The 13,252-nt window shown below is 36.6% G+C and overlaps 1 protein-coding gene across 1 annotated transcript in view; it reads right to left on the bottom strand.

Moving 5' to 3' along the window:
* The window catches only part of FAM160A1 (family with sequence similarity 160 member A1), a 273,216-nt gene that overhangs the window by 72,696 nt on the left and 187,268 nt on the right, over positions 1-13,252 (bottom strand). Inside the window, exons 4-6 of the mRNA XM_017520081.2 lie at positions 10,739-11,365; positions 1,953-2,111; positions 65-151 (exon numbers count right to left, since the gene is read on the bottom strand). Of these exons, the coding sequence (XP_017375570.1) occupies positions 65-151; positions 1,953-2,111; positions 10,739-11,365 (873 nt within the window). The remainder of the gene's footprint in view (positions 1-64; positions 152-1,952; positions 2,112-10,738; positions 11,366-13,252) is intronic.

The raw sequence follows: 13,252 nt of genomic DNA on the forward strand, positions 1-13,252 counted from the left end.
TACCCTCCTCAGTGTCTATCACTTATGTTACAGAGACAGAAGATTACATAAGCCAATCACTGACCTTATGGAGAGCAGGAGCCAAGACTGGTACCAAAAATCCATTGTAAATGTAATTGACAAGCTGATTTCGAATCAAGGGGTGAGCCACCTAAGAGGGAGGCAGATAGTCATGAAAAAGGCAAAAAGTCCACTCTTCAGTTCTTCTTAAAACAATTCTGTGTACATCATGAACTCAAAAGGGAAATCCAATTTTTAGCCATTTATTCTGTGATTAAGGAACAAATCGGACTTCATATTATCATGTAAGCTTTTCAAATAGCTTATTCCAGTATAAACAGCTTGGTGAAAATTTGTACAAGTTGAACTTTCAAAGAAAATATTGGTAATTCTGAACTGTGTGCTTGGAAAAAAAGACAATAAATACTGAGTATGTATAAGGATTCATAAATTAAAGTTAATAAACTGGAAAGTATAATTTTTGCCCCTTACTTTCTTCTAAGTTACATCTTAACCTGTAACTAATTTTAAAAACTGAGTATAACTGTCAAAATGAACAATTAGATACATTATTTTGTTAATAGAAAAAAAATTTCTCATTTTGAATATGTATTTCCTGATAGCCATTTTTATTAAAAGAAAGACATTTAAAAAATATTTTCAGAAAATTACATAATATTCAAAAGCAGAAAACATTATCAGAGGTATAATATTCTCATATTTGATTTCCAAAACATATTTAGTGTGGATAATCTCTACTAATATCTTTTATAAGTAACCTTTTCAGTAGTCTTCCCCAAACAAAAAATCTTTAAAGTATATGGTTTCAATGTCAAAATACAGTATAAAATATATAATTTCCCTGTTCTTACCATGCCCATTAGCTTTACTTCTCTTTCTTAAAAAAGATGAAAAAGAAGAAGAAAGTCAAACAATAAAGTAAAAAGCAATTTCTAGGGAAGTGAGGCTAGATCTTTAAATTGCTGATAATCTCTGTGTATGTGTAAGTTTTTGGTAAAGAACTAATAGTACTTCCATCTTTTTTATTTCCACAAACTCCTGCAAGAAAATGTTGATAGACTGCAATATTAAAGTAAAAAATAAGACATAATCCATTTATCTTATACATAAATAAAACTTCCTTTGACTTCGCAATAAAAATGAGATGGAACTAAAATAATTTACTTGTATTTTCTTCCAGAAGCTATTTCTTTATTTGGTAGATAAACAGATTATAACTAACATTTTTCATCCTACAATCACTGTAAAGAAAACGTAATTTCTTAATAAATCCAATACTAAGGTAATATTTATGCTATATGGAACTAAAACATTTTTTATGAAAACCTACCACATCCTTAAATATGTATAAAATCTGATTTTTATTGAAAACAGTAACAAGAAATCTAAAGGTAAAATCTAATCAAGAAGCCAAATACACAAGAGTTCAGTAGTTTTTTTTCCCCCCGCCAAACAGACCAATTTCAAAGCAAATTTAATTTGTGCTGCAATGAAAATGTTTAACTTCTTCTAAATTCAATTGGGATAACAATATTCTTTATGTAGTATGCACCATTAAACAAAATAAAGTGTTCTCCTTTGCAGATTCCCGAGAAGACCTCAAAGTAAAAGTGGTATAATTTGGAGTACTTAGAAACCTAAAAATATATATTTAATGAGTCAGGCATTGAACTTATTTTTGATGGTTAAGTAGATAATCAAAACAGAATTAACACCTTTTATAAAGAAGATAAAGAAAATCTCATTTTTTTCTCAGTTAAAACTTCCAGAAACCTACAAGCTAAAATTTTCACTCATTCAAAGACATTCAGTTGGCTTAAAGCACCAATATTCCATAAACATATTTTTAATAGTGAACGTTTTTAAGTTAATCCTGTGCTTGTGCTCTGAATGAAGCCATAGCAAAGGGATCCTTTATCGTACTCTGGTACCTGTATGACTGCATTGCAAAATTCCAGGGAGTTCATGAACTGGACCAGAGAAGGAAGTAGAAGCCAGTCATCTTTCAGAAGGCAGTGCCATTCCTCGCCCTTCTCTTCTAGCTTTGTAGGCAGGGAAGAGTAGAGGCCACTGAGCCCAGTTGCAAGTACCTGCATTCAGAAATAAAAACAAAATAAATGCTTTCCCAAAGTTCTCAACCTGCAATTAACAGCTCATAGGTGATGCCAAGGCAGCTGGCAAGACTGCATGTTGAAGTAGCAAGGTATTAGAGAGCCCATCAGCCAGCTAAAAATGATGCAAACAAGTGGAGACAGTAGGGAAGGACAATTCCGGCAGAAGGAACAGCAATACCAGAACTATCTGGCTAATACACACGTGGTTGATATGGGTTGCTCATCTCTCATGTGCCAGGCATTATGCTGGGCTATGTGTAAGGAGAGTACACACAAAGATGAATAAAATGTTATTCCGGCATCGAGAAGTTGCAGAGAGAAATAAATTCATAAACAAAATGCTATAGTACAATCCAACTAGTGCAAATACAGAGAAGGCACATATGCCAGTCTAGAGGAGAATGCCCTGTTTCAAGGTGGTCCAGGACAGAAAGTCACATACATAGAAACCATGATCTTTATCAGAAAGATTCCATGCAATTCCCTGCATGTTTAAGGTCATGACTGACAGCTGCATGTTTGCAATTTAGAAAGCACTTCCATATATATTTTCTCATCTGATCTTCAGAAACAATAGCAAGGAGAAAGAATTGGGGGGCAGGAATCAGTTAGATGTGATGATAAGTTCAAGCAGAGATAAAGTGAGTCTACATGGAGGCATCAGCACTAGGAAAAGAAAGGAGGAAATAAAATTTGAGTATCACATGGAAGGTGGATATGAGGGTGATCTAACCATGCCGTCTATAGGTCTGACATTAATCCAAAACTCTTAGAGGTTTCTTCTTCCCTTAGTGCTCTGTTTCTAAATTTAAATTGATAGCATTTGGGCTTGGTGAGTGGAATAAGAACTCAAAACTGTCAACTCACCCAACTTGGTCACTAAGAAAATGGTGATGCCTTTAATAGAGACAGAAATGTAGGAAGATAGCACACTTAATGCTGAATGCTTGTTGATTTTACCTTGTAAATATAAAACCAGAGAAAAAATGAATTTCAGAGTACTGGAGGCTTTCCAACTGGGAAGTGATACTGATTAAGCAGCAGCTTGAAGATCCTGACTTGCCAGATATGTATAGGCTGGCCAGGGATGGCACAGAATGGATACAAAGAAGTCAGCTACAGGGCCAAGGGCAGTGGCTCACACCTATAATCCCAGTACTTGGGGATGCTGAGGTGGGTGGATCACTAGAGGCCAGGAGTTTGAGACCAGTCCGACCAACATGGCGAAACCCAGTCTTTACTAAAAATACAAAAATTATCTGGGTGTGGTGGCACAAGCCTGTAATCCCAGCTACTCAGGAGGCTGAGGCAAGAGAGAATCCCTTGAGCCTGGCAGGCCGAGGTTGCAGTGAGCCAAGACTGGACTACTGCATTCCAGCCTGGGAGAGAGAGTTGGAGTACCTCGAAAGAAAAAAAAAAAAATGGTCAGCTACAAAAGGCTTTGATCTAGCACAAACCCTGAGGTGACAATGGCATTGAATGAGATGGAAACATTCAAGAAAATTTAATGAGGCAGGCCCAGAAAAGAAATAGTGACATACTGATTGATCTCACTGTCTCAATGAGATTAACGGGCAATTAAAACAGTGTTAGAAATGCTCAGAATACATAATAGAAAATAGATGGTGCTGGTGGTGTACAAAAGACTCTTAACTTAGATTTGGAGGGCTGGCAGCAGGAAACATTCTCAGAAGAAGTGATGAATAAGTAGGGGTTATCCAGAAAAAGAGGAGGGGTAAGGAAGAATATGCCACGTGGAGAAAACAGTGTGTACAAAAGCTCAAAGGAGAAAGAAAAGATGGTATTCTCCAGGAACTAAGAGAAGCGCAGTATTGTTAGAGTACAGAATTACAGGTGGAAAGAGACTGGCAGGGTAAACGGGAATCAGATCCTGCAGGGTTTTATAGGACACCACAAGAAGCATGTGGGGCATCCAAATGGAGAGCCCAGTATTCAGATATGTGGGACTGATGCTTAAGAAAGAGCTCTGGGCTAGAGACAGAGGGATCAACATGTATGGGACCTCAAGCCATACAAACTAGAGAGAGAAGAAGGAAAGGGAGATTTAGACAGTTGAGATATGACAAAATAATCCACAGTGCCTGGCATCACAAACAGAAAGTCAGAAGAAGGTGTGGGCCTAGGTATGTTAAACTTGGAAAAAAATTATCTGTAGACCTATTGTTGCCTCCCTTTTCCCCTTGTCCTGTTCCCACAGCACTCTCTGTATCCCTTTGTGTAGCAATCACCTTTCTTGCATGTATTAGTGTATTGCCTATCTTCTCCATCTCTCCTGGTCTGACTTGTTCATTCCAGTCCACACTGGAGGTATGGATGATTTGTCCAGTCAGGTATGTTGAGTTTCAGATGCCAGGAGTCCTTCCTATGAATAACATACCCAACTCAACAACAGAGTACAGGTCGGAGAGGTCTTAACATGGAGAGACGATATGAAGTCATAAGAAGGTGTGGGAGAGGTTGGGGAGTTGATATAGAAGCTCCCAGTAGAGTATAAAGGACAGGGAGATGAATAAATGAACCATTTCAGTACTAGGGAAATAAAAAATTATCTACATTTCTCTGTTCTATTTCCCAGCAACCTTTAATCACTCATTCATTTACTCACTCATTAAAAAAAAAAAAAAAATGAACACTTATTTCAGGCCAGGTACTATGTTAAGTACAGGAAACACAACAGTATACAAGACAGTACATTTATCTCTTTTTTAAAAAATCAGGGCATCTGTGGTCCCAAAGGAGATGTCCCCTATTTAAAGTGAACATGCCCATACAAATCACTTTAATTCCAGTTTTGAATGTGACCCAAATGAGTTGCTTCTTATAAATTAGAAACCTCTGGCAAAAGAGAACAGAGACCAAAAGTTCTCCTCAAAGAGAAATCTAATCTTGATGCCACATTTTTAAAATCAATTACATTTGCTGACTCATGCTAAATTAACCACAGAACAAAGGCTTTAATTCTGTACACTCCTGATTTCTTAACCACTTTAAGGCTTTGAAGATGAATTCATAAAGACAGGCTTAATTTGTCTGACTAAAAAGCTGGGAATAACTATTCAGTATATCAATATAATTACGGCAACATTAATTTTCAAATTACATACATCAGTGACAGTAATTAAAAATAACACCTACGTAATATTCACTTTTTAAAACGGGTATCCTGAAAGGGCATGGTTGAGATGTGAACAGAAGGCTGCCCATCCAGAAGGATATTCCCTGTACAGAAGGATACTCTCTATGCACAAGGACACTCCCAGAACAGAAGGACACTGCCTGTACAAAAGTGACAGCTGAACAGGAAGTCCTGCCATCTTCCTGCCACTAAGAAAAGTGTCTCTGCTATCTCCTTCAGAATGGCAAAGAAACAGGGGGGACAATATTCTGCAGAGTAAAGAGTATTACAGTCTTAGGAACAAGATTCTAAATCTTTATGGTATTTATCATATCCTCCCTTCCTAGGCTGTGCTCAGAGTTCAGATTCATTCACCCAGACTGCACATATTTCTAAAATACAAACTGTGGGCCAGATATATGCATGATTGGTCCTGGGGAAAGAGTAGTGAACAAGTCAGACCAGCAGAGATGGAGAAGATGGCGGATAAACTAATAAATGCAAGAAAGAGAATTACTACCAAAGGAGATATGCAGTGCTATGGGAATAGGACAAGGAAAAGGAAAGGCAACAGCAGATCTGCAGGTAACTTTTCTAGGTTAAGAGATGAATAGCACATTCTATTTACTGCTAAATTTCATTTTTAACTTAGAATTAAATTATAAAAAGTTTAAATACAGATGTATTCAACAGTTAATTAAATATAAAATTCCCATCCATTATTTTAGCCTTTTATTGATCTTAGGATTCCCATCCAGAAAACAAAACAAAAAAAATTGGAAAACATTCCATTTATTCCCAACACATTAAGTATTAACCCAGTATTTTTCACTTATTTTCTCTCAAGAATCTCTTTTTAAAAGAAACTAATCACCATATAAAACCATAAGGATAACAGGAGACAAAAAAGCAAACAACTTCCCTGGCAGCAGTATAGCGTAGCAGTTGCTGAGACCAAGGATTTTAGTATCAGACAAAAGTGGTTTTGAACCAGGCTCTGCCATTGACAGGCAGTTATTAAAGTTCTCTAAATTTCCATTTCTTCACTGAGTTGTTGCCAGGATTAAAGAAAATAATGCATGTACCAAGATTGGCATAATGTTTTACACAATAGAAATGTTTCCAATGAAGGAAAGAAAGATGACATACAAAAAAAAAAAGAAAAAAAAAGAAAAAAAGATGACACGCACAGCACAATGAACAAGTAATGTTTAACTTTAAACATCTAATGATATCTGGTTAATTTTAGCAAACAAAGATTTTTGGCAGATGGCTTTAGTCTGAAGCTCACAGCATAACACCTGGTAGGAACTATTTGATACAACTTGCCAAAATAAAAAGCCTCATAAATTTTGGATTTGAGACAAATAATATTCTACCTGCGGATGTGTACCTAAAGGTCGCTTGCTTTAATTTGCATTACTTGATTTATGTATACACTGTTTTCTACATATGCCAATATATACACAGTGGCAGGAGATTAACCATCGATATTTGGTTAAAAAAAAAAAGTGACAGGGTCATTTAGTCCTCATCCTTTTGTTGGCACCAAATTGTTCCCTAGAGTATCTTCATTCTCCTCCTTCTCCTGGGAAAGCACATCTTGAGCTAAGAGGCAGCAGAACTAGAGCTCTTCCTATCAACTGTAAAGGTTTCCAAAAATGGTCCAGTTTCCTGAAAGAGTCATTACTCTTCCAACAGCCTGATGCTAACACACTTTGACAATCATACTAATTAGAGAAACCTTTTTGTCAATTGTGGTCCTTAGCTGGATGGTTAATAGAGTATGCTTTTATCTTCAACATAAAGAGCCCTTTTTTTTTAATTATGTTGTCAGATGTAATTATAGAAAACTGGTACAAATGAGATTATGGGATCTATCCTGAGGGGCAACTTAACACAACGAAGCTCGTGTTCCATTCTAGCAAACAAGGTCAGCTGGAGATGTTATTTTCCCTCCAACTTTAATGAACCCTATAGTGTTTTAAAATATATTTTTATAAAAGCAACGCTCAGTAAAACCTGCTTATGACACAGTTAAATGTAAAACTAAACATTAAAAACAGTCTTGTTATATTTAAATTTTTAAATTATGAAATACCAAAAATATACAAAACATAATAGAAACCCATCACCAAGACTTAACAGATTTTAACATTCTGCCAAAATTTCTTGAGAATACTCTGATTTTTTTCAAACAATAAAAATTACAAATACACCCTACTCCAATCTCATTACCATCCCTTCTCCTTCCTTCACCTCCAAGAAACCAGTCTTGAACTTAGCATATATTATTATTGTGGTTATTTTTGTATTTTTACTGTATACATATATATCCAAAAAACAGCATATACTAAGATTCTGTGTTTTAGATTTTTATGTAAACTTGGGCCGGGCACAATGGCTCAAGCCTATAATCCCAGCATTTTGGAAGGCTGGGCAGGCAGATCATTTGAGGTCAGGAGCTCGAGATCAGCCTGGCCAACATGGTGAAACTCCGTCTCTACTAAAAATACAAAAGATTAGCCAGGCATGGTGGCACATGCCTGTAGTGCCAGCTACTCGGGAGGCTGAGATATGAGAATCACTTGAACCCGGGATGCGGAGGTCTCAGTGAGCTGAGATCACGCCACTGCACTCCAGCCTGGGTGACAGAGCAAGACTCTGTCTAAATAAATAAATAATATGTTTTTTGATTTACTGGTGTTCACACATGTAGTTACATGATAATATATATTATTCGTACACTTTGAATGCTGAAGAGTATTCCACTGATATATTAATAAGCCAGCTTATCTTTCACTTCATGTACTTCTATTTTTCTGTTTTTTCAAATCAGTTTTATTGAACATCTTTGTATACGTATCCTTGTAAATAACTGCCAGATTTCTCCACGCCAGATATCTAGAAGGAAAGCTGCAGGATCATATGCAAATACTCAGTTTTACCAAACATTGCCATACTGCTTTCCTGAGTTACTATGCCAATCGATATTCTCAAAGTTCTTGTTTCTTTCACACTCTTGACAACGCTTGGTGTTATGAGATGTCTAACAGTTACCACTTAATACTTACCACTCTAATAAGTATTCATTGGCATCTCACTGCATCACCAATAGTGGGACAACTTAACACATGCCCCTTGCTGTAATCAGTAGGTATGTAGCATGGCCTGTAAAGTATCCTTGCCAAAAATATTTAACCTAAATTTAACTTGGAATGTAGACCTAAGACCAATTTGCAAGAAATGCAGGGGTAGGGACAAGTCAAACTACACAAGAAACAATCAAACAAACCCAGAATGTGGGAGTGTTTTATAAGACAATGGCTTGGTCTCTTAAAAAGTCAATGTCAAGGGGAAGAAAAGTGGCAGGCTGTTATTATATTAACAGAGACTAAAGAGACCTGATAGCTAGATGTATATCTTTTATTGGACTCTACAAAGGGGGAGAAAAAAGCCATGAAAGTAATTTGGGGCATAATGAGAGAACTGGATACTAGATTGTATTAAGGAATTATTGTATAATGTTCTTAGGTACAATAATAGTACTATGCTTATGTGGGAGAATGTCCCCATTCATAGGAAATACGGACTAAAGTATCTAATGTCTGTAACTTAATTTCAAATGGTACAACAAAAACAAATGAAAAGCATAAAATACCAAAGAATGGCAAAATATTAACAACTTCGAATCTCGGTGGTGTGAATATAGTTATTCATTTTAGCGTTTTAAATTTTCTGTATTTTACTTTTTCTCATAATAAAAAGTTTTTAAAACATAAATTGCATCGACTTTGTAGATTAATCTGCAGGAATGTCTCCTCTACACAATGTCTTCAAGCTGTAGAGCTTTCTATTTATTTAAATCTTTTATGTCATTTACAATTTTCTCCATAAAGGCTTTTCATGTATTTGTTAGATTTATTTCAACATACCATATGATTATGTTGCTTTTGTAAATGGTATTTTCTAAATGCCTTTTGCATATTGATCACGTGAACCACCTGAATATTTCGATTTGTTACAATATCTGCTCTCCTTTAACAGCAGAATTACACAATTGAATTAAACAATTCAAATAAGCTAAAACCCAAACCTCATATGGCTCCCTCTCAAAACTGCCGTGTTTAAGAGGTTTTCTTTAAAGCAGTTTAAGGCTCACGACAAAACTGAAACGTACAGAGATATCCCATATACCCCCTGTTCCAACACATGCATAGCCTCCCCATTATCAACATCCCCTACCAGAATGCTACATTTGTTACAACTGAACTTAGAGTGACACATTATAGTCACCCCAAAAACCATAGTTTACATGAGTGCTCACTCAGTGTTATTTCATTCTATGGGGTTGGACAAATGTTTATTGACATGTACCCACCATTCTAGAATCATGCAAAGTAATTTCACTGCCATAAAAATCCTCGATGCTTTGCTTATTCATCCTTCACCCTACCCCAATGCTCATGGGGAAAAAATGATCTTTTTACTGCCTCCATATGTTTGCCTTTTCCAGAATGTCATATAGTTGGAATCACATAGTAGGCAGCCTTTTCAGATTGGCTTCTTTCACTTAGTAGTAAGCATTTAAGGTTCCTCCATGTCTATTCATGGCTTGACAGCTCATTTCTTTTTAGCTGAAAAATATTCCATTATCTGCATATACCCCCACTTTATCTATTCACCTACTGAAGGACATCTTGGTTGCTTCCAAGTTTGGGTAGTTAGGAATAAAGCTTCTATAAACATCCGTGTGCAGGTTTTTGTTTTCAACTCCTTTAGTTAAATATCAAGGATCACAATTGCTGGATCATATGGTAAGAGTATGTTTAGTTTTGTAAGAAACTGCCAAACTGTCTTCCAAAGTGGCTGCACCATTTTGCATTCCCATCAGCAAGAATGAGAGTTCCTATTCCTCCACATCCTTGCCAGCATTTGGTGTTGTCAGTGTGGCCCCTGCACACTGTTGAACCCTACCACCCCATGTTCCTATGACAATAAAACACACTAAAACTTAATTTCAAATGGTACAACAAAACTAGCGGTCATTTTCTTGCTGAGAAACTAATTAATTTGTGAAACCAGCAGTGGGGTCTTATTACATGCCATGATTCTTCAGAGAAAAATCAACCTGAAAAGCTAAGAATTAGAAAGTATAGGTTTTACCAATCTCTCAGGATGTGCTCCTAGAAAAACTAAAATCATTCTTAATGCAGTAAAAATTAACCAAAAATGGTAAGACATCTAGCTTCCTCTGTTGGCTTATGATGAGCTGACACTGCTCAGCCAAAAGCACCTCAACTTAGATTCCTCTGCTCCCTCCCAAAGATTTCCTCTAAACATCTTTGCATAGGAAGTGCCAAATACAACTTGCTGGGAGGAAAGAGGGAATAAGAAAGTATTCATCATTAGTAACAGAAGAGAAAAAAGGGAGTGAGTGTAAAATATGCCAATGAGAGAGACTTACTGGACAAAAGTAGGTGTTCTCCACGATGTGATGGGCCACCATGCTGTTCTCTGCAGAGAGAGACATGATGAATAGCAAGGCATCCCGAGCTTGCTGGCCTACTGCCCCTTCTCGGTGAATGAAGGGAATCAGAAGGGAGAAGATGAGGAAGTTGGCAGCACCTTGGTCTTCACTAGTGTGGAAGAAGAGTTCTAGAATGGATGGATCTTTGGCAAGAATGGAACAGAGCTGACTGAGTAGGACAACCAGCTTCTCCTCCACAGTGGGGGTGGTTGTTCCTGAACAAGAGCTCAGCAACATCATCAGAGGCTTCAGAATGGGTTTGTGGTGGAGCAGAGGCTGGTGCGACTGAGTGACCAACATCTCATACATCTTTAGCTGCTCAATTTTAGTCTCATCAGTAAATTCCCTTCTCAAGCTCCAAAGGAAAAGTTTCTCCATGATGTTCTCAGAGACCACAAATTCCAGAATCGGCCCCATTGCAGCATCCTTGGCTTGCTCTTCAATCAACAAGAAGAGCATGTGTTCTACATAATTCTGCACAGCACTGGCCTCATCTGGAGGGACAGACCCGTATTTTGCCTGGGTGTTCTTCAAGGGGTCATGCTTCTCCAAGATTTTCATAACCTGTAACCAAATCAAACATTTGTAATCCATCTGATGTTTATCATAATTATAAAAACACATCACCCTGAATTTGCCAAATCTTCACTAAAAATGCAGGATCCATTGCCCACAACAAGAGATGTGTGAGCACTGTGTGTGTGTGTCTCCCTCTCAAACACTAAAATGAAGGCGTTAAACTATCGAAAGATGTCTGAAGATGGTTACTTATACATTTATAAATTTCAACAATCTAAATATTGAAGAAAATAGTATGACTATATAAATTAAGCTACATGCATTCTTTGGATTATTATGAACACAATTGAGAAAAATGAAAAATGGTGATATGTTAGATGAAAAAAGCAAGCTATTTGTAGATGTTAGATGCATAATAATCAACGCTGTCAAAGACGTATGTGAAAAAATATGCAAAAAGAATCATTTTTATGTTCAAAGTGATGACAGATTCTTAATTTTTTTTTCTAAATTGTTGATGTATAATATGCTTTTTAATTTTAAAATGCATCAAATAAGGAAAAGGAAACTTTACTACCCATTTTCTCCTACACATAGAATTGCTTTGAAGATCTCAGCAGAGGAACACAGCTATCATACGCCCTTGACAGAACAATATCCTCCCTTCCCTACTTGGATAGATGCCCTCTTCAACCAAACATGCAGCAACAGAAAAGAAAAAAGGAAACTGATGAACAAGAGACATATAACTAGTAGAATCAACCCTAACATATGGCATATACTAAAACTAAAAAATGAAGAGTTTGAATGCTATATTCCTTTAAGCTGAAAAATTCTGAGACAACCAATTACAAAATAAATCCCTAAAGTTTGGTGTGATTAAAAAGTTTTACAAACAGAGGTGACAATTAGAAATGTTGTTAATGCCATTAAATTATACACTTAAAACATGAGGCTGGGTGCAGTAACTCACACCTATAATCCCGGCACTTTGAGAGGCCAAGGAAGAGGGATCACTTGAGCCTAGGACTTCAAGACCAGCCTGGACAAAATAGTGAGACCCTGTCTCTACAAAATAACTTTAGAAATCAGCTGGATATGGTGGTGTATGCCTTGAGACTCTGAGGTAGAAGGATCACTTCAGCCCCAGGAGGTTGAGGCTGCAGTGAGCCTTGATTGTTTCATTGCACTCCAGCCTGGGCAACAGAGAAAGACCCTGTCTCAAACAAAACAAAAAACAACAAAAAATTGATTAAGATGGCCTATTTTGTTATATATACTTTACCACAAACAATTCAATTAACAATTAAAAAAAAAATCCTTACATAGGTCACCTCACAGCCCTGGTCAGCTTCTCTCCTTTCCCACTGCTAGCATTTGAAGGTTTCTCACCTTTTTCTGCCAATAGATACTTACTTCCACTTTGCCACCTGGAAACTAAAACAATTTTCTATCTCAACTTCCATTTAACTTTATAACTTAGAATTTCTAGTATAATATTCATGTTCTAGTATAATACTCATTCCATTTATTCCCTTGAAAATATACACATACAATTTTTAAATAACCAAACATTGTATCAATGACTTTATCTTTGTCCCTTTTTGCCTTTCTGAATTCCATGGAATCAACATGTCTTTTGCAGTACTCTCTGGGTCCAGTTCTGTGATGTGCTGTTACACGTTCTGTGTAAGTACTTAGGTTATGGAATTTTTGCAAGTCACTGGGGAAGCTGGCAAAGGTACAATGCTATGTCAGCATGCATGAACAATGAAGGAAATTTATTTGTCATGTAAAGGTCTAAGTCTGTCCCTTGTCAGAAACAGGAAAAAAAATCTTTATAGACCAGGCAAGTCCATCCATACAGAAGAAAAGAATTTCCACTGAATCTATAATCTCTATTGACTTCCATTATAAAGTTGATAATGCTGT

The sequence above is a fragment of the Cebus imitator genome, unplaced genomic scaffold, assembly GCF_001604975.1.
Source record: "Cebus imitator isolate Cc_AM_T3 unplaced genomic scaffold, Cebus_imitator-1.0 Scaffold800, whole genome shotgun sequence".
Lineage (NCBI taxonomy): Eukaryota > Metazoa > Chordata > Mammalia > Primates > Cebidae > Cebus > Cebus imitator.